We start from the raw sequence: 25327 nt of genomic DNA, 5'->3' as shown, positions 1-25327 counted from the left end.
TATTTCTTTTCCACTCTTGATTTACTGTATTTTAACACAAGTCTTTTTGCCTTAACTTACTTCAGGTTTGACATAGTTAGAAAATGTAACTACATTAAAGAGTCCAAGAGGTTGGTAAATTGCCTGAATATAATCAATACTCATGTAGAAGGGAGCAATTCCTCAACATGACAGTATTAGTTAGGCATGCATAAACCACAGTCAACAGTTACAAGTCAAGTTTAAGCGCTATGACATATCAACGTGAAGATGAAACATTTCAAGATTACCAAGAATAGATAGGGAGTGGCAATACAGCAGAGCGCCTGATAGCTGTATTCCAGCTGGCAGTATTATAAAAGAGAAGAACTCAAAACTAAAAGATAAACCAGAACAAACACAGGAAATTCCTTTTGAGACTGATGTGTACCCAGTATTTTTGTGGTACAGTCAGAATAGTTTTTCCCATCTACTTTTCACTACTACTGACTATAGCTCTAGGACCTCAAGAATGTTACAGAAAATTACTGTAGCACCAAGAAGAAAATTCCAGAGTTGCTAGTTGGTCTGTCAAAAAGAAGTTAACACAGTCAATCACAAAATATTGTCTGACTTCCTAACTTTTCTAAAAGTCTTTGCACTGAGAAGCCTGGCTAAGGAAACTCTGAGCAGTGCTCTTGCGCTCCATGTGTCACTAATTTTCTTTCTGTAAAGCAAGATTCCATTTTTTTCCTAGTAGATCAGAATTCTCTACAGACTCCAAAGAGAGGGATAAGCATTTTTAAAGCTTTGCATGAAGTTTAATTGCCTGATGTAGTTCAAATTCATCCATTGGTTTTAATAGAAAAATAACTACTTTTATAAATAAATAATTATATTGTTTTTTGAACAAAACTTTTCTCTGGGCATCATAGAATTAATAAGATTGGAAAAGACCACTAAGATTACCTAGTTCAACTGTCAACTCATCTCGTGTCCACAAAGCCACCTCCCACAATGCCACATCCACATGTTTCTTGAAAACCTCCAGGGATGGTGACTTCCTTGGGCAGTCTGTTTCCATGCCTGACCACTATTATCCAAAAAGTAAAATAAAATATACAGAACCACAAAACAACAATAGATAATAGTTATCCTTTGCTACTCCCCAAATGTTTTTCATCAATGGTTTTTAGTACGTTCATGCTCACTAGTTCATTCAGTTTTACAACTTGCTTGTCTTGTAGTCATATGAATTCTAAAATTTAGGCATGACTTTTACAGGCTTACAGAGAAGAATATTAGAGAACCAGGGATAACCAACTCCTTTGAGTTCTCTGCAGGTTATCATAGAATCACAAGGGTGGAAAGGACCTGTAAGATCATCTAGTCCAACCATTCTTTCAATGCAGAATATCTTGTTTCTTATATTGTTGCATTTCTTATTTACATTTATTTTTTCTTGTGTATATATAGTAGATGTACAGAGAAAGAAAATGAATACAGAAAATAGAGACTGACACAATAAAACCTTACTCCAGGTAGTCCCTTCAAATACTTCAATATCTATGGAATAACATAATCACTCATTTTTCTGACGCCGGCATCTTACATCCTGCAGATCACCTTTTTCAATATTCTTTGGATTTCAACAGGGAAATATTCTAGGTAATGTAAGTATACAGCACTGCTTAAAGCTGATTTGGAGTGAATTGGGAGTGAAATTTTAAAACTTTACAGAAAGCTTGAGTAAAAATGTACAAAGCAAGTGTGTTAGTTAAGAGATCTTCTGCCTGTGGGAAAATGACAGACAGAGTTGTTCATATTAGTTTTTTGTTGCTTTTGTTCTTCTTATTATTATTCCAGCCTTAGCAGCAACTATCAGCTGTGTGTGTCCTGAGCCACCCAGTGCCATGGTGTGCATGACCCAGCCTTCTCTATGATCAGATTGGTATTATGTCCATACACCACACATCATTCATAGCAGACTGGTAAATAACACGCAGCATTTAACTATATTAACTGTGGGAAACCAATTAAATGGGCCTAACTCAGAGCAAAAATGCATCTCAAGGCTTACACCTACCTATGCATGAACAACTTTATTTGAAAGGGAGATAAACCATATATTAAAGCAGCTCCTCAACTGAGATACTGAAACTGCAAAATTTTGGAGGGTAAATAAAATATATATGCAATATATATATATGCTGTATAGAAGCAACTTTTTTTTTTTTTTTTAAACTGCTTATGTAATAGCCGGGCCTGTTCAATTGACAAGGTCAACTGAAGCTTTTTGCTAGAAATACAACCCCAGAGTAAAAAGGATTTGGAAAAATCCAATCTTAAAACTACAAAACTACTTCCTGGTAAGGACGTAGGGGTAGTTTTACTGAAAATAAGTAGTATGGACTTCTTAACCACAGAATTTATGAGGTATTGAAGGAACTTTTGACAGAATTACAAACACCTAGAGAAGTTCTTCTTGCTTTCATATAACTAGTGGCGTTTCTGTCATGACTATGCCTTCAGGGACTATTCTTAAACTTTTCTGTAGGAGGAGAAAGAGACATTAGAGAATGTTATTGGTCTTCAGCAGAGGTCATTAAAACACATTAAAATTTATTCATATCATATCAGCTGGTGTGGGGGTGCCTTCGGTTTTGTTAATCAAATTTTGCCTAATGCTTGACATTGTAACTGTCAGATCTGTTTGTAAAAGGGAACTGCACGAAAAAGGACAGATACCTTCATCCTATTTCCTCAGTATTTACATTTGCACCTGCCAAGTTGACTGACCTGTACTCTTGCCCAGAGTTCCACTGTCTTGAGTACAAGAATCCATACACGATCCCTCAGTAGTTCACACCTAAGGATTAGGGCAGTAGGTAGATTTGAAAGTAGATGAAGTAGGATTTGGATCACCAATTACAACCTTATGAAGCTTTTTTTTATTTTTATTTTTATGTTTAATCATCCTCAATCTGCCTTCTCAATCTAGTTTCTGCTTGGATAAGTGTGTTTAAAGCTGAGTTACATCTTCCTGAAATACAAGGTTTGTAACGAAAATGCTGACAGCTATGATCATTGCCTAACCTGCTGTTGTGGTCACCACTATAGCAACACAGAAAAATTCAAATTTGAGACCTTAATGATGAAATAATTGTGTTGTTTTTTCCTTTTTTTCTTTTCAGTTTCTGCTTTGTGGCATATGTGGAATATTGTGTGCCAAAAAAAAATCTGGACTTATCGTAAGTTTTTCCAGTACATATATAACACATAAGTATTTGAAAGTCATACTTATTTAACTTGAACTTTCTACTTGAGAGTTACTGTTTCCAAGTGTTTCTGGTAAAAAATCAGTTAACACTGCAAGCCAGCAGTCCAAAGAAAGCAATCAGTACCTTAAATTCATCAAGCAGTACACAGCAGTTCTGAAATGGCATATTTATGTCATGCCTATTTAAGCTATACATCCCTAATTCTCCCTGTGTGGATGGAAAAACTCTTGACAGAAACCTATGACAGATCAAGAAAGAAGATTGAACATTGGATTGAATTATTGAATTTTCATTCCTTTTTTACAATAGTTCCTTCTTTTGTAAAGAAGGAATGATAACTCACTTTTGTAAAGTATGACTAGGCTACCACTTCAGTGAAATTGCTGACTAAGTTTAATTTCAGGTATTTTTCACTGTTCGTGGTTTTAATAACTTTTTTTTTTTTAAATCAGAATTGTGAAAAAGCCAGTTTTAAGATGATGACATTTTATTTCTACTAAGAATCAGAAATACAGTCATTTTTCTGAGTGCAGCAAAATGATGTGATTGAAACAGGCCTTTTGTCACTGTACATCTTTTGTCTTTATGTTAAAGACCCAACCCTATTATAAGTGATAATGTCTGGCTTTAATTCTCAGTCAGTTTGGATGTCCTGCTGTGCACACGTAGAAGTCTTGTAAAACAAGTATAAGTATGAAGGGAATCAATCTCTCTCTTACTATTTTTGAATAGCAATGAATTACTCCAAAGTCTGTTCCAATTACAGTGTCATTTTTTTAAAACATGTTGACCATACTCATTTCCCAAAAGCTGTCTGTTCTCGTGGTCTCAAGCAGTAGTCACTTCCCAGTGGACTGCAGAATAGAGTCTAATTGTCACCTCCCTGACAAAATTCTCATCTCAGTTGGGCACAGAAGTAGTCTGCAAAGCTCCATTAAACTGTTTATTTAATATTAAATAAGTAGATACATAAAACCATACTGAGTCATATCAAAGGCCCATCTAGATCAACATCTGGGAAAGTGAATAAGGCAATCATTTAGCAATAGGCCCATAATAAGGTCTTTTGACCTCAAGTGATTTGTGGCTGAAAGACATCCTGAATCAGAGGTGGTATCTTTGTGATTATAGTAATGAGGTCTTTAAATATGTTTCCATAATTGCAGCCTGTTTCACTTCCCAAAAGCACTTTAACTACATTAACAAAAATAAAATAAAATAAAATACAAAATGTAGTCCACTCTGTACTGCAGTAGAGATGCCTAAATTTTTTAATTTCTGTTGTTTCTTCGTCCAGCACAGTCACATTAAACACATCTGGAGCCCCCACAAAAAAAACTGTAAGAAAGTCTGCAAGTTGGTGTTAGACTGAACAAATTAGAATCAAAGAGGCACAGACAGTTGATACACAAACAAGAGAGAATTGCACAAATACATGATGCATTCTCTTGTGAGGATTGGTGAGAAACTGCACAATAGAAAATTATGATATATTCTGTTACATTACTGTCCTGAATAGAAGACTGGAAATCAGAAGATTTGTATCCTAGTAGTCATTTCATTTATTATTTTTTTAGCATGGGCAACTAGCAAACTTTAACTTATATGCAGTATCAGTCTTAACTGTTGTACATAAGAGTACTGTATTCCCTAGGAGTTCTGTGGGAGTTGTGGGAGTTACAAACTGAATCTTAGTGAGCTGGTCTCATTTTTTATATGAATGAACCTGTCTCTGAGAAATATTACTGTGACATAACCTCTCGTCTTTCCTGACAGATGATACTTTTTTCTGCCTGTTGCATCTGTGGACTAATCGGAGGAATTTTAAATTTTCAATTTCTTCGTGCTCTCACAAAGAAGTCGTCTGCTCTCTATTCTTTGCATCTTGCCTCCATGTCTCTTGCATGCATTGGAATTGGTGGTTGCACCCTTTCTTCATGGCTCACTTGTCGGCTAGCCAGCTATGAACAAAGGCGAATGTTCTCAGAAAGAGAACATTCATTGCATCACTCCCATGAAATGGCAGAAAAAGTGAGTTGTGTGTTTTTCTTTATTTGTTCTGCTTCCCCTAAAAAAACTACAATATGTGTTAACATATATAATTGGCAATAAGTGTATTCAATTTTTAGTTTCATATGAGACAGAGCTTCTGGGAAATGAAATGCTGCCATTCTGCGTATGCTTTATTATGTTGCGTTATATGGAGCTATTTTTAGGTACTGTATATTTGCAGTACATCCATTTCAATGAAGTACATCCATTTTCAACACAATTCCATTGTATAGCTATCCAGGGGCTCAGCTGCTAAATATAGCACATCATAAATAATTGGAAGCCTTATTAATATGGATTATCATGTACCGTACCGTGAAAAAGCACGGAATGCTTTCTGTAACCACATCATTGCATGCTTCCAGGTTTAATAAATTTCTTCCTCTCTCAAGTACTCAGATCATAATGTAGGTTATTTAAACACAAAAGCCATAGCTCACAAATCTAGAAGACTAAACCTAAGTACCTAAGGGCATATTTAGACACCTAAATGAAACTGGTCTGATTTGCGGCAGCACCAAGCGTTTATTGCATTTCTCTGCTCGAAGGAAGCTTACCACAGTGTAAAGTTGAGTATAAAAGGACAAAAATAAATAAGTAAATTTAATGTAATTCTTGAAATAAGCAATTGAAATTAAGGATCTGATTCATTTTCAAGGAGTAGCATGTTTACAGACGTCCTCTTCTTCATGTTTTGGGTTAGTACTGAATGACTTTCATTTGAGAAATGACTAGAGAAATGAACAGCAGTCATGTGGATTGCCTATCTAAGCTGCCACATGCCAGTTCACATTACAGCTAAGTTCAACCACTGAGATCTCTGAATACTAGTGAGAGGATAAATTCATTCAGACTGTAGAATGTTTTCAGATCCCCTGACCACAATGTAGCAACTAATTGTCTATTAAGTAAGCATTACTTGTCACTATTCTTAGATTTTTTTTTTATCTGCAATGAGAATCCAAGCAGAAATTCAGATTAATTCACCTTAAAAATGTTTGAAACAAGTTTTTAAAATTATTTAGTATAGGTTACAACAGCAACATAAAACAGGACAATAATATCTAGGGAGAAAATACATTTCTCCTTCTCATTTTAAAATGAAGCGTAATTCTGATAAGCTACGTAGGCAAATATTATCATGGTCTTGCAGATGGTAGGCTAGATCCTCCCTTTCAAGGAGGCTCTTACGTCACTAAGCACAAAGATGAAGCCCATCTGAGACAAAAAGAGAAAGGTATAACAAAAGAAATGGCTTGGCAAAACATCTTTCAAAAAGCAAGCAACCGCTAACCCTATCAATTTGGGCTGGAGATGACCAAGTATAGCAGTAGTTCTCTGCCCCGTTTGCTTGCCTGTTGATCTACTGAGATTTTAGACAAGTAGCTGTGAGGACTGCCAGATGCCCACTTACCTTGGGTAAAGGGCCATGATGCACGAGCAGAGCAACTCTATAGCACATGCTCAGTGAATGTGAAAAGAGCTCCACCAGTGGTGGACTTGCTGCATGTGTGTAGAATCCAAGTATGCATGCGTAGTTGACGTGATCTGGGACTTTCAGACCTACAGACTGCAGACTGTCTGCTGCTGTCAGGTCCGAGTACATTAGCTCAAGGCATGCCCTTAAAAAAGAATGAAAACAACTTAAAAAGTCATATTAAATTAGACTTTAATTTAAAAATAGTTTTAGTGTTTTATATACAAAACTTTTTTTGTATATTTATACTGATATACAGTAATATGGACATGTACTGCATGTGTATTTGTTTGTGCTGTATTTATTGTATAATTGTTATATTTATATTAGAGATTGAGGGGTATTGAAATAACCGACCTGCCCAGCTGCCCGGTGGTTCCCCCGACACCAGAGTTACCTCCAAGGTACGCTGACCACTAGGGAGCTACCACGTTGTTATGTCACCTCAGGAAGTGCCATCTCTAAGAGAAGTCACAGTTTTAGCTAATCAAAGTTGGCTGATGCTGTGACGTCACTCTGGGTCAGGAATGGTGCTTCCAGGTGGTGACATAATTCTACGTGGTGAATGCTACAATCTGGAAGTAAGTTGAGTATTTAAAATATTCACCCTAGTTACAGACATCCAAATGCTCTTATTTGGATGTTGCCACCATTGATTCACTTTGCTTCTAATCTGTGTGCTCCTTCATTTCTTGAATTCAGCAACATCTTTTAATTTATTAGTACTTTTATTTTTAAGGATAGAAGTATTGGGGAAAATAAATGGTTCTGAATTTTTTCTGAAGTTCTGCTGATATCTGAATAGCTAATGTCTACAAAGAATTCAAGTGGTAAAACAGACAAAAGGAAACATACGTTTTGTCACTCACTCATGGGTAGCCTTCTGACAAAGCATTACTTTTTACTTGCGGCTGATAGTTAATATTAAATTACACTGGTGTTCTTGCTCGCTTTCCCAGCTGACCAATAACTTCAGTTTATAACAAAGGTTTAGGCACCTACAAGCTGGCAGCTGTACTGCCTTGTTTCCCTTCTAGAAAACAATGTTTTCTAGATGTTTCTTTGGCTTTTAAGGAGAATAAGGCACCATATAAAAACACCTAGCATCAGTATCCAAATTGAGATCTGGGTGATAGAAAATGCTCAAAATTTGGAAAGTTTATATGCCTTCTCTTATTTGAAGCCTGAAACTATTGATTGGTTTGTTCACTTGGTTTCATGGCCCTAAGTTTACTATGTAGATAATAGTATGCCTCTTCTTTCAGAAAACATAAAGGAAACAATTAAGTTTTGTGATCTATTTTAAACTGTAGCTTTATGTGAAACTTTGAGGTCTGTGCTTCCCATACTGTATATAAATGCAATAAGTGGATTAAAAGGAGAAAGAGAAAGGGGCCAACTGGGAATAAAGACCAGGTCCTATAATTGCCTTATCTTTACCAAATTTACCAGCTACCATTCTATAGAGTCAGGGCTTTTTCTTCTATCCTTCCCCTTCTCTTTTTTTAGCCCAGTGAATCTTGCTTTGTTTTCTAGACAGAAACCTCCACAGGAAGGGCAAAAAATACAACTATTTTCTTCAACATTTCCTCCAACTATACCTTGGAGGAATAAGAGGTGAATTACAATATTTCCATGCAGAGAAAAGCTACTGGTTCTCAAGCAAATATTTTAAAACTAGCATAACAGTATTACCTCCACCTTACCTGTCTAAGTTTAAAAAGAATAGCCCAAACTGTATATTTATGTGCACTCATTGGCACTGTTGGATGTTCTCTGGGATCTGTCACTGGTTGTAAGCAACAGATCAATTTATTTCCGCATCTTAATTCAATTTGGTGTGAAATAGGCTTAAGACTGCTCAAAATCAGGCATTTCTGGGCATAAATTCCATGAGGATTAGCAGCCTTGAAGATTATAGAAATGCTTAATGAATATAGTCATCTGAGGGCTTAGACAGCTGCTAAGTAGGTATGGTTTGAACCACTATTTGAGAGTTAGAAAATCTAACTCCAAACAAATCCTGGTTTAGGTGCCTTAGGATTCTGACTCATGAGCAGGTCACCTTTCTTTGGGATGACTCATCTGCCACTTGAAGAGCAACTGCTGAATTGCTAAAATTGTAGCCTGGCAAATTAAGGGAAAATCAAAATCAGTCCTATCCCAAGACAAGTTGTCTCCACTCAGGCATCAAAGCCTTTTGGATCTTCTTTGGATCTAGATTTACATGACAAAATGTCTATCCCAGCTGGCATCAAATGGCATCTGTTTGTAGTATGTCACCACAGGAAAAAGGTTTGAATGGAAATGAAAACTTGATTACTGTCTCGTTCCTTTGTAGATCACTGCACAAGTTTGAGTTGATGCACTTTCAAAGAACAATGTCACAAAACTTGCAGGGATGCCATCAGTGCTTTATACATGGTCTGAGAATAATGTACAACTCAATCAGTATCAACGAGTCAAGAAGCTTTCCAATGTATTTAATTTACATATGAAGATTATTTTTCCTTTACAGTAAAATTTACAAAGCTAAATAAAAAATGTAGTTTTTCAGAATGTTTGGCATTCAGAATTTAAGTATTTATTCCAACCTTAGCTAACTAAATTCCAAACACTGTGAGCTAATTGTAATTTGTATCAATGTCTTCTTTTCTTATTGTAGGAAATGACAGACAACCTAAGCAATGGTGGCCCACATCTGATTTATAACGGAAGCGTATACTAAGAGATTTTTTAAAGTTCCGTGGAATGAAATGGTTTTAGAATTTTCTTCAGGAAAATAAAAATGACTTCCAGGAATTGAGAAAATGGAATTATCTTAGCTTTTATGGCTCAAGTGTCACAACTGCAGAACAGCACAGTTGCATTTCCCTTTTAGAAACATGTTCAAAATTTATCTCCTAAACATTTTGCGGATATAAAGTATTTATTCACTTCCTGGATACTCTTTGTCTGAAAAACTTTTCAGAATTGTGATAGTATTTGAAATAGACTTCTCAAGACTCTTCTTATGAAGACTCAAAAACCAGAACAAATAATGTAACTATACCACACCTAACCCAACCACACGATTCCTGAAGAGAATGGAAAAGGGCAGAGGAAGGATAGCTCTGGAGAATCTTTTTTGTCCTCTGCAGTCAGCAGCATCTGGTGTAATATGGTGGCTTCAGATCATGTGGCATGGTACCAGCAACGCATCTGCACAAGCCTCCTTTTCACACTGCAAATGCATCCAGCCTGTTTGCCCAGTAGATTGTATCAAAAAGAGAGTGCAAATTACTCTTCCAAAACGCTTCCATTTCACATGCAGAGTGCAAGTGAACAGTGTGCTGAAAACAACGCCAATGTCTTTGTTTTGAAAGACAGAATGCTCTAAGGATGCCATAAATCAAAACCTCAACAATGCCTTGTTGTAAAGAAATTGTAAATATTTCCAATTTGTGAATGAAGTATATTTCTTAATTTGTTCATAAAAGATGACAAATAAAATGAAATCCAAAACATTTATTTTAGAGATTTTTTTTCTTGCTAGAATGATCAGCAAGGCCTTACCATCAGGCTTGCAGTATTGCACAACTCGTTGGAAGGTTCTTAAAGAAACAAAGCAAGTTCTGAAAAGATAAAAACGAACGTTGAAGCAAGGTTTACCACGGGCAGGATATACTGGCTTTTCTGAACAGCTGTTAACCAACTTAGGAGTCTGTTAAAGCAATGAATATATTAAAGCAGCAACTTTAACTGACCTCAGACTCTATTGTGAGACCTACAATCTCTTACAGTCACAAAAAAAAACGGAAGATGCCATCACTAACAGAATATATGCAGCATAATATACATATAAAATATTCCTATAAAATCATCTGTAAGTTACACAGTGCTGTAAAGCCCAGCACTTAGGCATGTATTTGAGATGCAACCATTAATGCTGACTGGCAACATCTGATGTACCTAGACAAGTGTGAATAGAATTTTACCTCCCACTAGTCTATTTATTTGGTAGATGGATACCATGTTGTCCAGATGGATACCATGTTGTCCAGACAGAGCCATTACGGAATATTCAATATTCAAGTGGTATTTTTAGCTGTAAAACAAACTTCTGTATTACTCTACCTAGGCTGTCCAGGGTTAGGGTTAGGTCTTGCCATAAAAGTCTTGCCATAAAAACATGTAGAAATTATACGAAATTGTTTGTGAATTTACATAGTATAAAATAATCTTCAATTCAATCACCTTATTCTACATCTATAGGAGAGTTTCCCATTCCATTACAACATAAGAAACTTCTTCACTGTGATTTAAGTTCTCACTTCATGAAAATAACCTGATTAGCTAAGTAGTCAAAAGCTTGTCCATTTCATAAGGCTTTCCTGCACTTATCTACCCTCTGATAGGGCTTATGAGTATTCTCTATGCCCTGATATAAGTATTATGTCAATAATTACTAAATACATTATCAGTACATATTAATATTTATCAATATATATCACTAATTGCTAAAGAGATTGTTCGAGTTCATAAAGAGCAGAATACTGTCACAGCAAGTGAATTTGATAGTAAGACATCTCTGCTCAGGGAAAGTACTCCCTTTCTGAGGTCCCACAAGCCTAGGCTGTTTCCTTTTCTGTATTTCACACTGGACTCTTTATCAATGACTTTTCCTCCTCAGCTTAATTCTCTTCTTCGTCAGCAGCAAGAAACATGGGATTTATCTGTCCCCAGCATCTGCCACTTTTGCAAGCATTTCTGCTGCAGTTACAGCCACAATGTATCAAGACTGAACTACTGCCTAAATGGGCTGTGGAGTTTCATACAGATTAAAGAAATTCATAACAAGCATGTAACCGGAGTAGATGGTTCTGTAGGACAGCATTTTTCATTGTATTAGCGTAAAAAGTGCAAAAGGCCCTTATCAAAGGAAGAGAGAGAGCAAAACAAAAACGACTCAGAAATCCATTTCAGAACTCTCTGGCTGAAGTTCACCTTTAGATCTGTAAAAGAACAATAAGAGAAGTAAAAAGAAGTAAAAGAACAGTAGCTTCAGAGCTAGAGAGTGGGATAGAAGTTCAGTTTGGAGTCTGCTCAGGAATAACATGAAGTGTCACAATATCTCCTGTTTGCTTATCACAAACAACTCATTTTCCAAGCACAGTAGTAAGAGTATTCAATAGTGCAGGGGAACAGGTGATTCTTCTATATCCAACATAGCATATTTCAGTGCAACAACCACTTTCTCACACTTTGTAAAGGAAAAGAGGATATAGTCCACAGGTTCACAGTGTCTGAAGCCTCTCTGTAGTGTAAGAAATACAACTGCATCACTTCTGCTTCTTTTTTTTTTTGGGGGGGAAGTGGAAACAAAAGATTCAACTTCATTTTATTATTTCTTTTTATTTTTCTTTTGCAGCCTAGTCTATAGAATGCAGAAAAGGCTTTTGTTAATGTAGGCTCGTCCCTACATTAAATGAAAATGCAAAGCTGGAATACAAGAGACCTGTTAACAAAAAAAGGCTGGTCCTACTCTGGACATAAAAAGATTATTGGAATTCTTAAAATCAATGTAAATTACTATAATATATGAATGTGATAAGGGAATTCTAAGAAATATTTCATTTCATTTAATGAAGTTCAGATCTATAGCTGCATACTGTGTTCAACTGTAATGGAAGCATTTTCTAAATTTTCTCATCACTGGTGCAGTTGAAAGGACACTCATCCAACTATAAGAACAACAAAGATTTTAGTTTACAGAATGTGACAAACAAACATATTTACAACAATTTCAATGTTGAGCACCAAAATTCATTTAATTCTAAAATTAGGAAGCATGTGTTGGCTTTGATGCAATTATTTCAGATTAATGCTGCTGTGAAAACAGATACTGGCTCAGATTCTGTCAGAGATACTCAGCCATTTAACTGGTCAAATAATGTAACACCCCTCCTGAATGGAGTTACTTTGTGCATAAGACTTAGCTGGTAAATCCTTAACATGTATCTTAGGCTATGTTTTAGGTTATGCTTGTCATTTCAGAGAACTTCAGATTATGAGACGCACACAGATGTTTTAAATTTAGAACAGTCAACTGATTTTATTCCAAACTGTAAAGAAAATAAGCATAGAATCACGGAATCATAGGTGTTAGAAGGGAGCTCTGGGATCCTTGATTCCAACCCCCTGCTAAATCAAGTTCCCTACAGTAGATTGCACAGGGAAGCATCTGGGTAGGTCTTGAATATCAGAGCACATATGTTAAAAGTCCTTCCCTGGGACTATATTTATTTGTTGTATTAGCACATATGAATTTCCCTTTGGATGATCTGGCGAAGTATAAAAAAAAATTGGGGCAGCTCAAGTCCAATATGAAATTTAAATGCAGTAGATCTCTATCGCAAGTAGTGACATTTATATAATTTTTTTCCTTGAGATCATGATTTGAAGATAGATCATAAAGGAGATTAAAATGAGTTAAGCCATCTTTAATCATTTAAGGCCCCAGACAGGTTAAGAATTAAAAAGGGGATTTCTATAATTTGAAAGCCTAAGGATATCTAACAGCAGATTGCTATCACACTACAGTATCATTATAGATGTAACCCTTCTGCCTAAAATTATTCTAACTAGTTTTCGCTTCCTGTATCAAAGGGACTTCTTTAGCTCCACTGTAAATCTCCAATTTCCATGAGGTTCCTGTACTTGCATCCGGAGACAGATTCTGAATATTTTTAGAATTTAAACAAGAGCTATCCAGATAGACTCACAATCTCCAGATTTTTGTAAAACAAAATTTGATTGGCTTGAAGACGTGAAACCCACCTAGTTTAATATTATTAGCATGAAGAACTCTGAGTGAACACGGGAATCTTGCTCAGGAAGGCCTTTTTTCTTTCCAAGTGTGAAGTTGTAGAAATACAGTTCCGTGTTTGGACAGAAAACAGCGAACTGGGTGGCATGAATCAGTAGCTGGAATTTCAGCAGAAAGTTATGTGCCTGGAGAGACTTCTTTTGCTGTAGAAGCATAGTTCCACTTCAGAAGGAACCAACTTTGATTTGGAGCAAAATGTCTAGAGGGCTGCACCAAAGTCTCTCTTGTCATAGCTCAATGAAGTAGTTGAAGAAATGCCTAAGCTACAGGATAGATATTCTGTCAACTGCATAAGCTGTGCAGAGCAGCCTCCCAGTTGCTTTCTGATTCCCTCACATGAGACCTGAGCACAGAACAAATTGCCAATTTGTTTTTTCCCTTGCATTACATCTGATTTCCTATAAGGTATCTTTTATGTCCTTTAACTGCTGACTCACAGCAGGTTGCTTTAATGACTTTAACATCAGGGAAATTTTGCTTTGTAATCAAGTGGAAAATTGTTTTTTGTTTTTTGCTTCCCAGAGATTCTGAAATCCAGTTTTAATCCTGCCATAAGCTGCAGTCCTTCTATGAGTCCTTCTAAAAATACATTCAGTTTTTATAATATGCTGAATGAGTTGACTGTATACAAATTTAAAATTACTCTGCATCCATGAAGATCCATTTTTTGACAAACTGGCATGATGTACAGTGAGAACACGGCACGCACTGGAAAAGCCTGAGCTGTAAAGCATCACTGCAGTGCTACATGTAATTCCACTGACAAGAAACAGGTTCATGAGTCAACACAACCTCTCTTTGCATGCCTAAGAAAGCAGGTATGAATTTAAAATATCTAAGAAGCATGAAGATTTCCTTCTCACATCCAATTACTAGTAGCTAGTGTGAGACACATCAAATGATGTAACTGAGACCACAAGCTCGTGCAGCTTCTCCCACACTTTGTTAGGTGAACCCTTTATTCTCTCTCTTCCATTTCATTCCTGTGCAAGAGGTCATATTCGTACCTTCTCTTATTTCTCCGCTTCTATTAAAATACAGCTATATCCTTTAAAGCATTTAGTACTGAATAAATTCTTACCTCTTTCACCCAAAGAAGGCAAACACAGATCAATGCATTCATTTAACAGGCAATGATTGAAGTGAGTCTATAGGTAAACCATGAATCCCAAACACTCAGACAAACAATATTGAATTCCAGTGGTTTGCTACACATACGAACACCATTGCTGTCTTACTGTGCGAAATCTAGGCATAAACTCCAGGAATGCTGGCAGCTAACATTTTTCTGAGGACTCTTTATTAGCTCTGTAGCACTCTGGCAAAGTATGTGTGTCAGAATTCCGCTGGTAACCTTTACACAGTAAGCTAATATTGATACCAATACTGTGGTCGCAGCAGAATGATCTTGAAATGTCCTAGGAGCTCCGGATCTAAACCCCACAAAAGGTACTGTATTTTAGAATTGCTAAAAATAGTGTATAAAAGATGAATAACGCTGTTAAGGTTGTAAAGTAAAGCATTCAAACATGAAGAAATACCAGAACAGATTTTAAGACTGTAAGCCACCTTACGACCAACTAGTTTTCCTTTTGTATAGCCCAAGAAATAATACTTCATCTGATATTCCTTATATCAATCACATAACATCTGTGTGAGCTATAGTTATTTTTAGAATGAAATCTGCTCTTCATTTAAAGACTTCAGAAGATGGAATCTATCACCTCCCTTATTCCAGTGAGCTGAATTTTTCCCATTTTAAAGTGATGAGTTTCTATGCAGAATTATTTGGCTTTTTTTTCCAGGCACCAGCTCTCATTATGCTATTGTCTGCTAAATTAAGGATCCTTGCAGAAACTGGGGTCAAGTCATACCTTAACCTTTTCTTGGATGAGCTTCTATAATTCCCTAACTGTGGGGCAGATTTCCAGGCATCATTTTTTTTTTTTTTTTAGTTCTTTGCTAAACCATTCCCAATTTTTCCATGTAACATTATTCTTCTTTTTCTGAGCTCACAAATTATGACTTTAACTACTTATCCCATTTATCCCTGATTTACCAAAGCTACACTGGACTGACAGCCAGCAGGCTAAGAGTTCTCGTTTTGTCTCTTACCCTGAGTGGAATTAATCTTTATACTGCAAGGATTTTGAAATTGAATAAAATTTCATATCCTCTCAATTCTCTTCTCTCTGCTTCTTTGCAGACAACTGGCTTTTTTTACAATTCAGGGTAATGAGGAAAACAAATTCTTTATATTTTAGAATCCATCTCACTCCCTGATTTCCATTGGACAGATCTTTTATCTGAGTTTGTTTCAGGCTGGTAAGTTTGCTTTGACACTGATGCCTACAGACCAAGGATCTTAAAAGCGCATTGTGTGTCACAGACATACCTAGCACTTCAGACGCATGCTTAACTCTGATCAGAGACAGCTCAGCTCTCTCCAGCTTTCAAAGCTAACTGTCAAACAAAGCTGAAAGACTACATAGAGATTACATTCCCATCTGTCAAAAGAAAGATGTTTGCCTTATGTTAAATGGTGTTCTCAAGAGGGAATGCTTCTTTCCCCCTCCAACATCATACACAGCTTTTTCAGAATCCCTGCTTGGGACTTGGGTCATAAGAGCCTTTTGGCAAGTAATGCAGACACAAAGCACATTCAAAAAAACGGCTCCTCTGATGAATAGATACTAACTTGTAGCAACTTACCATTCAAGTCAGTGTTGCAACATTCTTAACTATGTAGCGACTCTGTCACTGACCGGACCAGCTTGTGTAGGCTCAACAATACCCAGCTGCAAAGCTGAAAAATTTAAAGAAAAAAAAAATCCTCAGAAAAAAGCAAAATCTAGCAGTCTTGCAAAGTATTGTCAGATCATATATCTAATGGCAACAAATGGCAACAAAGAAAAAAAGGCAAAAAGATATAAACAACGTAGGCCTACTCAATGTGTTACTAAATTCTTTGATTTTAACATCTTATGTGTTCAGTTTACTCTTTTATTTCATATGTTGGGACCTCTCCATGCTGTAGAGTATTGCTATATTCAATATGTGGTTTGAAAATCTCATACATATAAAATAATGAAAAATATTTAGTTATTTGTTTGTACTTTGTGAAAAGAGGATAACAGGTACATGTATCTTGGGACCCAACCTTTAAAACACTAAATTAACGTCCATTTTGAAGGTTATGTATAAAGAGGTACTTAAGGAAATGCTTAAGCACCCACTGAGACTTATAATCCAAGTTAAACCCAGACAACTGTCTCAAACAAGAATTCTTTCTTGAATGGCCATCTAATACTGAGATGAGTCCAATGACTTTGATAATTACTCTTGTTTTGCAGTGATTTAAAAGTGAGAATCAGACCCCTAACCTGCATCACCCTGAACACTACAAAATAGTGCAATCCTCCCAGGGTAGATGGGACATTCCTTCAACCTTTGCAGTACCCATGTTTATAGTTTGCAGTATATGTAAATCTTTAGGATGACTTCTTTTAATGGCTCCCTCAAATGTACTATAAACCAAATAAAAAGTTCATGCTTGAACTGTGAAAGTTTGCTGTGAAGGATTTACTTCTGATTTCAAAGAAATCATTCTGGGGACTTCCAGACTATTCACTGGCCTTGTCAAGGAATGGAAGCAAAACAGATGCCCACTAGCTTTCTGGCAAAGAGAAGATGGTCTGTCAAAACAGCATATTTATGTGTAATGAAGATTCTAATTTTAAATCTCCTTTGGTGACACTCATATCTTTGGCATTTAAATTTCCAATGTTTATACCAGTGTCTAAAGAACACTTGAGGAAAAACTTTATTTCCAAATAAAGTTTCATAACTTGGCAGGCTGATCTCACTTTATAAATATAAGAACTTTAAATCCTTTTCCATATAAACATGTGCAATATTTCCTAGCAAAAGTGTGTGACAGTCAAAAAGTTCAGTTATTCTCAATCTCTAAATCAGTGCAAGACAGCTCATCCAAAATAAAGGATCAATCCAAGCATAATTATAAATATACATGTTTAGGAAATGCAAATAAATAAATACCACCTAAGTATGAAATGACAGTAACTTTCCAGAAAAGTAATATTGTCTATTAGAATATTATGAAGACTTATTGGAAGTCACTGCAGTAAGAAATGTCAGGAGACATTTTCCTCCTAAGTGTCCACTGTTCTCTGCCTAGTTTAAAATTAGCCTGGCTGCTGCAGCCACATTGCTTCGGAAGATCCAACCGTTGGCTCATTGTGAGTGGCCTGGGCTGCATGCCCTTATACTCCAACTCATCTGGCCATGAAGAAGTTGGGAGAATGCTCACGCATGGGGTGTCCTCATACTGTTTTGTTCTGGCACATACTATTGCAAGAGGTCTCTTCACATTGCTAGGAGAATGCTAATGCATGGCATGTCCTCACTCTGCTTCTATCTTGCACTTGGCTTCAGCTCAGCTGTGCAGCTGAATCTGAACTCAATAGCAGCCTCACAGTTTCTTCTATTCTTTCTCTAATGAAAATAATACGACATAGATTCTAACTGGCTCTAAGCGTAACTTCAGATCATGCAAAATTAAATCCCACTTATGTTTCTGGTACAGAAGCTATGGGTAGCTACAAGCTAGGCTTTGCAAGCCTGATGTCTTCTATGCCTAGCTCTCAAAGAAGAATCTTCAAATTCTGTTTTGGTGTCTGGCTTCATGTATCATCAGGAGAAAACATTAAGAAGGTGAAGTGCTGAGTATTATACTGGCCTGAAAGAAGGAGATGAGCTTTGCTTCTCCAGAGGAAGTATTTCCTGCTCTTGGGATACAGAACTCAGATTCTGCCCCTTAAATCATGAATCTGTTCAAGAGCTGGGCACATAAAAACCCAGCAGCCTTGAGAGGAACTCCTGGTTCTGCTTTCTGAACTACAAGAGATGCTCCAAAAGTAATGCCTCCTTTTTTTTTTTTAATGTTGGCCCATGGTGAACATTGATGGTATGGCAGTAGAGGTTGAATCTTCCCAGCAATATCCCACTACGTGTTGCTGCTGTGGGACAGATAGCAGCAGAGGGGAAGCCTGACAAGACGGCGTCTAACATGGAAGCGTGTATGATACAAAGGGATGTCTCTGCATTCCTTGGTGCTCACTGCCATTCATTGACACTTGCTGAACATTTATGGATATTGAACAGTGGATGTGAGCACAGTGAGGTGGTGGGTGGTTCGTTTCAGCAGTGGTGACACCGACAGTGGATCACCTGCACTGGTGCAGATTGTAACGAACACAGCATGCAAGCTCTTGTTCACTGCTGAAGAAAATACATAGCTAGTGGTTGTGCTTATATTGAAAAATAGCATTTTGTAACTGAAAATTTGCTCTGTCAAATAGCATTCTTGTGCCCTCTGTATCTTGTCGTTTCCATGGGAGGAAAAAAAAACAGGAGGCATTACTTTCGGAGCGACCTATACATATCTCATCAGCCAGACCTGCTTTGCTTGATCAGAACACATTGGAGCTCCTACTCCCACGTCTCAGGACCCGCCTCGCTGAAGGTGAAGCTGGGAAGCCCTCTTCTGTCGGAATGTAGCACGCGTGACTGACAGCACAGGAGAGCTGCACGTCAGCAGGCCGTGCCCTGCAGATGAGGACACGCAGCTGCTCTGACGTCACTTGCCGCAGTGTTCCTGTCAGCGCTGGGTGCAGGGCCGGTGGCTGAGCTGCCTCTTTGCTCAGTGTTTGCTGAAGCAAACCTGAAAGCAGAAGCAGATTACTGACAAATCAGCACTAGCCCAGCGGCACCTCCCTCTCCCGCATCTTTAGGACAGCTGTTTCAGCCCTGCTCTTTTTTTTCCTGCCCTCTTCCAGGCATGCAGATGGGTTGTTACACACTTTTGTGCTGCAGGTTTGCATCTTCTGCTGAGAAGGGAAGTGAAGCAGTGCTCCCCACTTCCTGGCTCACTCTTCTGGCCCCTGTATCGAACAAGGGCTTGTCACTCACCTGCATTTTCAAAATACTACAGATACGTTGGGGGGGAAGGCAGGAGGTCAAGCAGCTGATTCTATGCATGTACTCAACTAGTTTTCTCATCACACATCACAGATTAGGGCCTCTTAAGACCTGTTCTGCTTAAAGCCTGCATCCCAGCAACATGCTGGATGGAGCTGGATCAGAGAACAGCTCAGATGGACTTTTGTCTCAGGATTGACACGAGGTTTCTGAACTGGCACCTGAAGTCCATCCCAGCCCTATTTTAGCCATTTTAATCTTTATAGGATCTGATTCTTTCTGTATAAGACGGTTCAGACCTTTGTTTCATCACTGCAATGCAGCCTAGCAACTGTTCTCACAGCGGTATATCCAGGCATGAACCTGTAGAATGTCACTGATTCTTTGTCTTTGCCACTAGCAATGTTGAAACTTTAGTTGAAAATTCAATTTCAGATTTAACTACTAGCAAAAATTCAAACTAAACCACTGATGCCTGTTATCTCCTCTTTCTTACTCTGGTTGAAATTATTCCTATTTAAGTCAGTAAGGTTAAAATTAGACATGGCAGAAGAATCAATTCTGACTGCCCAATAAGGAGACCTTTTAAAAGCCCTGCAAACCTACAGTTTGTGTATGAAATTGAAAATGTATGAACTGAGATGCATAAAATGCAACTGAAATAATTTGTGCATCAGTGTTTTCCAGATTACTTCTTTCAACTGTTTCTGAGGAAGATGGCCTAAAACTTGAACCATGGCCTAAAACTTGAACAGAAGTTCCATACAAATAGGAGGAAGAACTTCTTTACGGCAAGGGTGAGGGAGCACTGGAACAGGCTTCCCAAAGAGGGCGTGGAGTCTCCTTCTATGTAGATATTCAAGATCTGTCTGGATGCTCACCTGTGTGAGCTATTGTAGGGTACTTGCTTTAGCAGAGGTGTTGGACTCAATGATCTCTTGAGATTCCTTCCAACCCCTGCAATTCTGTGATTCTGTGATTCTGTGAAGATAGGAAATAAATGATTATAACTTACCACAGTTTATCAGATGAGGGATTCTACTGTGCTGCAAACCATACTTCATTTGATTTATTTTAAAGATGACAAATAGTTGTTTCTTCTACCTGTGACAAAAACAAAGCAAAAAACAGATAAAATACTTTACATGAAAGAAAACTGAATTACAATAATTTATTGCAATAAATCTGATGAGATTACACCATCACTACGCCAAAGCTTTTGTACAAAGCTGTTGGTCACCAAAACAACTCAGGTTTCAAAGAGTCACAGAATCAAATAATCACTAAGGTTAGAAAAGACCACTAAGATCATCTCATCCAACCATCAACTCATGTCCACCATGCCCACTAAACCATGTCCCTCAATGCCACATCTATATGGTTCTCAAATACCACCAGGGACAGTGACTCCACCACCTCCCTTGGCAGCCTGTTCCAATGCATTACTATTCTTTCTGAGAAGAAATTGTTCCACCTCCATCCCTGGTAGGACTTCAAATGCAGTCTCTCCCTCCTGCACTGTACTGCAAGAACCAAATGTATAATTTTACCTTTCCCATTTAGGCAACGCCTTAAAGACGCATGTCAACATAAACACAAAGCTAGGCTTACAAAAGCAATATGCCAATTATATATTCATAATTTTCAACAGAATTGATTGATTTTCAGACTGCTAGGTGTCTGAGAAACTATTTTATGGAAATAGTAAAAGAGTTTTAACAGCAGTAACATATAGCTTCTTATCACTACCAGTAAGAACCTTTGGTGTGCTTTGCCTCATCAGTTCAATGGATTATTACGGCCTTTAGCTACTCATTAACCAGCAGTAATAAAAAAAATCACATATCATGAACCTCTTGCTGATCTAACACAGTGCCATAATGGTAGCCAGACCCAAGAAGAAGACTTTTTTACAGAATACTTAGACAGCTAAGCTGCATATTTAGCATTTCAAGAAACCAGACCATTTTGTATTAGTTCCTTTACTGATGGAAGCACTTGCAATTATTACATATGGCTGAAGATGTTTTCAAGAAATTCATTTGATTAAATAAAACAAAACCAAATATTTTTAAAGCCATGCAAAACATGCTAATATATATATTTACAATGTAAAAAATCTATGGTCTATGTGGTAAATGCAAATTATTCTAATTGCACAAAGCCATAAAGCTGTCTGTAGATTCAAATTTCTTCTTAAAATGTATGTATTATTTAAATTATATCATTATTAGCTCATTAAACTTCAAATATAATGCTATATAAAGAAATACGCTTAGCATTTAAATTTCTCACTCATCTCTCATCTCTCTCATGTAGCTGATATAAACAGTCCTTATCCTTGAAGAAATGTGTGCAATGAAGAAAAACCTGGCAGGAAGTTGTACTGCTTTCACTATAAGTTCTCATTCACATGCCTTACAACACTGATGAGAATATCAAGTGGAATATGTGCAAGTCTGTATGTGGAGTATATGCAAGGTCATCGTGCATGATTGCTCTGTGCTCTGCAGTCCTAGTTTACACTCCTCTCCTCATGCTCCACAGTAATCATGTAATGGAAAGGCTGCCAGACACTGGAAGAACAACATGCACACTTGCTTTTGGAAGCAAGTAAGGCCTCAGCATAAAACTATATATGTGCCTAAGTGCTGAAGAGCTGGGACTTAAAATATTTTGCAACTAGAGACTGGCAGTGTGACATCTCTGAATTTCTTTCAGCACCAGCATATCTTGATTGGTAGCAAATACCAGCAATGTCACCAGGCTGAGCAGTGCTGACAGCTGCAATTGGGGAGCCTATTTCAATTTTCAAAGCATGCTGATGCAACATGCTGCAGTTGTGCTGAGTAAACATTTTATGCTTTGTCTCATCTAGCACATACTATGCAATCTGAAATATCAGCTGAGCAGAAGTTACCACAAACATTACGATATCAGTGAATCAACAGAAACCACACTGTCACATCTAGAACATCTATTTCCTGATTTGGGTTGAGATGAACACTGCAGAACTCAGCAACCACAGTGCAGTAATTTTTGGTGAAAGGAAGTTGGTTATTTCTAAGAGCAACTGAATGACGGCATTACTGCTGAGTCTAAAAAATACCCTCATGTGGGTTAAATTAAAGATTATAAATGATTACAGATTAGCCCAGATTGTGGTTAAGTGAGGTGCATAGAAAAGGTTGTAGGTACAAGAAGTTAACAGCTGTGCAAGAGGCATACTTAAAGACTGCAAACTCGACTCACAGCACACAGAAAATGGGGTCTCTGGACCATCTGTCCATGGCAAATGGACACAGAGAAGCCTGTATTTGTCCTGCATTTGTTCCCAGTCTTGCAATCAGTGAGAACTCTCTGAGCTTCTGCTGATGGCTGCCATGTAGGTATAGAAAGAGCTTCTCAAAACAAAGGACAGATTGAGGGCTGCTCTGGGGCACAGTCATAACTGCTTTGTATTTTTCAGCTTTTATTAGTATGAACTTGGATTTAAAAGACTACTCTTGTCTGTATCACTGCCAAATGTTTATTTTTCTTAATCTAGAATTGTAAGAACTGAAAATAGATGGGATGTGTGGAGGCTGTCTGGTCCAAAGCATTTTTTATTACTACAACAATAGGAATCCCATAGCCTCTCTGGACAACCTGTTCTAGAATTTGATCACTCTAGCTGTAAATAATTATTTCTATCTAATAAGAATTTTCCTTACTGATGCCTCTCATTCTTTCAAGAAGACTATGGATCCATCTTCCACACAGCTAATGACCAGGTTGTCAAAGATAGCCAAAGTAGTTCCCCTTGGCCCTCTCCAGCTCTTCCTGCTTCTTCATTTTATAGCCATTATGTTTATATTCTGCACATGTGCACAGCACTATATATCCACAGGAGTTAAAACTCAGAGCAATATATTGTTCAGACGGCAGACAAGGCCGAAACTTACATTAAGCAGATATCTTTCCCTTGGAGAGCAGATGCAATGTTGAGGGCCACACTGGGGTAAACATCTGATGGGACAAATGTGCCATGCTGGTCTTTATTGAGACAAATTCCTTTGGCCTCTGTGAAATTTTGCTTGATTGAAGGCTAACACATACCTTGGGATTTGACTGTTGCACCTCATTTGCTTCCAGGAGGGGGTAATGGTACAAATAATGACGAGATTAATGTGATTAATATCACATTTAAATCTACATAAAGAACAACGCTGCACTTCAGAAATCTCTCATGCTTTTAAGTGATTTGGGGAAGTAAAAGAGAATCTAAAATGAGAGCAAGATTTTGCCCACAGTGTATTTTTTTTAATACTTTTACCAGTCCAGAGAACATTTCTACTTTTGTCATGGCACTCATAGAAGAGTGTCTCATTCTCCTGTTTTGTTTTGATTTGGTTGCTGTTTTTCTGTTGCTGTTGTTGCAATTATATATATATATATAGTTTTGTTTTGTTTTTACTATAACTATGACTTCTATTATCTAGGGATTTTTTTGCATGTGGGTGGATGGATGTGATGGTAAAAGGCTGAGACAGGTCAGTGAGAACCCTGTGCACTGCCAAACTAAACCACGGATTCTGCAGAAAGTCAAGGGAGAACAGAATCTTTTTTTCATTAAACCAAAGACAACCTGGCAACTGCTGATCTTATTACTTGTCACTCAGAGATATAATTCAGGTATGAATTGGTACCTAGCACTGAACCACCCAGAGGCAGCGATACTCAAATAATTTACTAGATAAGAGCTGCTATTGCTGCAATACATTGGAGATTGCCTTAACTACAGCAGATACATTTGTCTCAGTGCCTAAAGATACTGTGCTCAAATGAAAATGGTTACATGAAGCTCCTCAGTATTCATAATAATGACCCCTATCCCTTATTTGTCCGAAGGTATATAATGCTGTTATTGATAGTCAAATGTAGAAAAGCTCTTCGCTCATCTAAGAAAATCAACTACACCAAAGGGTTTCTGAAGTAGCATATGCTGCCTGAGAAAGATGGAGAAGAATGGAGGAGAGATTCAGCATCATATCAACAGCTAGATCTCCACAGATCACAATGGCACTATATCATTGAAACTGTGTTTTGAAAAACATTGCCTTCAAATACCAGCAGAGCTGGAGAGGGGCACCGCAGCAACCAGCTCTTCTGATGTGGACAAGGACAGGCAAGTACTTGGCTACAGGTCTTTCAGCAAGATATTTAGAGACAAGATGTTTTTGCTCCAGAAGGACGATTCACAGTTTAGGCAATACTTATGGCCAGCCACATCAACCATTTCCTGGCATACAACACCCTGCCTTGACAACCAAGAACCAAAGGCAAATCTAGCCAGACCCAGTTGTTAGGAAATGTCCATCCCAGACATCATAAACGTCATTACAAATTAAGACAAATTATTAACTGAAATAAATTAACATAATTGCTACCTTATTCCATTTCTTTTCCTTAATGTTTCTCTAAGCCATTTCTTTCTTAGTAAGGATTGACATAGTAATCACTGACAAAGCACAGTCTGCATATTGTATTACAGATTACATTTTTAGCCTGCTGTGCAGTTACTATCATTCTCCTGGATGACTGCATTCTTCGGTATCAAGGCTTTAGTGTGCCATCTGGTGGATTTTGCTGAAATTATGTCTTTGAGAACAAATGGGTGGTAGAACTACATTCTTTTTTTCTTTCTCTTTT

General features: G+C 37.5%; 1 protein-coding gene and 1 long non-coding RNA gene across 4 annotated transcripts in view; one reads left to right on the top strand and one right to left on the bottom strand.

Moving 5' to 3' along the window:
* Positions 1 to 1095: 1095 nt before the first annotated feature.
* TMEM196 (transmembrane protein 196) lies at positions 1096 to 10253 on the top strand. Of its 2 annotated transcripts, XM_031553929.1 has the most exons (5): positions 1096 to 1949; positions 3153 to 3209; positions 5016 to 5270; positions 7099 to 7172; positions 9434 to 9510. In XM_031553929.1, exons 3-5 carry the CDS (start codon positions 5016 to 5018, stop codon positions 9438 to 9440), a joined length of 336 nt encoding a protein of 111 aa, XP_031409789.1. In that variant the 5' UTR covers positions 1096 to 1949; positions 3153 to 3209; the 3' UTR covers positions 9441 to 9510. The 2 variants fall into 2 exon arrangements, with proteins under 2 accessions (XP_031409789.1, XP_031409790.1); XM_031553930.1 differs by lacking the exon at positions 7099 to 7172 and having other exon boundaries at positions 1439 to 1949; positions 9434 to 10253.
* A 41-nt stretch (positions 10254 to 10294) lies between these two features.
* LOC104911478 overlaps positions 10295 to 25327 on the bottom strand; it is an 18758-nt gene continuing 3725 nt past the window's right edge. Inside the window, exons 2-5 of one of the 2 annotated variants that reach the window (XR_004160129.1) lie at positions 20652 to 20740; positions 19116 to 19379; positions 16349 to 16442; positions 10295 to 10382 (exon numbers count right to left, since the gene is read on the bottom strand). This is a non-coding gene — a long non-coding RNA (uncharacterized LOC104911478). The other variant, XR_002116031.2, reaches the window with a different exon arrangement.

Source organism: Meleagris gallopavo, chromosome 6, assembly GCF_000146605.3.
Source record: "Meleagris gallopavo isolate NT-WF06-2002-E0010 breed Aviagen turkey brand Nicholas breeding stock chromosome 6, Turkey_5.1, whole genome shotgun sequence".
In the NCBI taxonomy this organism is placed as follows: Eukaryota; Metazoa; Chordata; class Aves; order Galliformes; family Phasianidae; genus Meleagris; species Meleagris gallopavo.
Note: the sequence above shows the minus strand (reverse complement) of the source record. Positions and strands in the feature narration are given on the sequence as shown.

Bases quoted from the DNA above. Each gene is read 5' to 3' on its own strand.
- TMEM196 (XM_031553929.1), top strand. From the start codon at position 5,016: ATGATACTTTTTTCTGCCTGTTGCATCTGTGGACTAATCGGAGGAATT. The intron at 5,271-7,098 runs GTGAGTTGTGTG...TATTTATATTAG, and splicing joins CCCATGAAATGGCAGAAAAA to AGATTGAGGGGTATTGAAAT.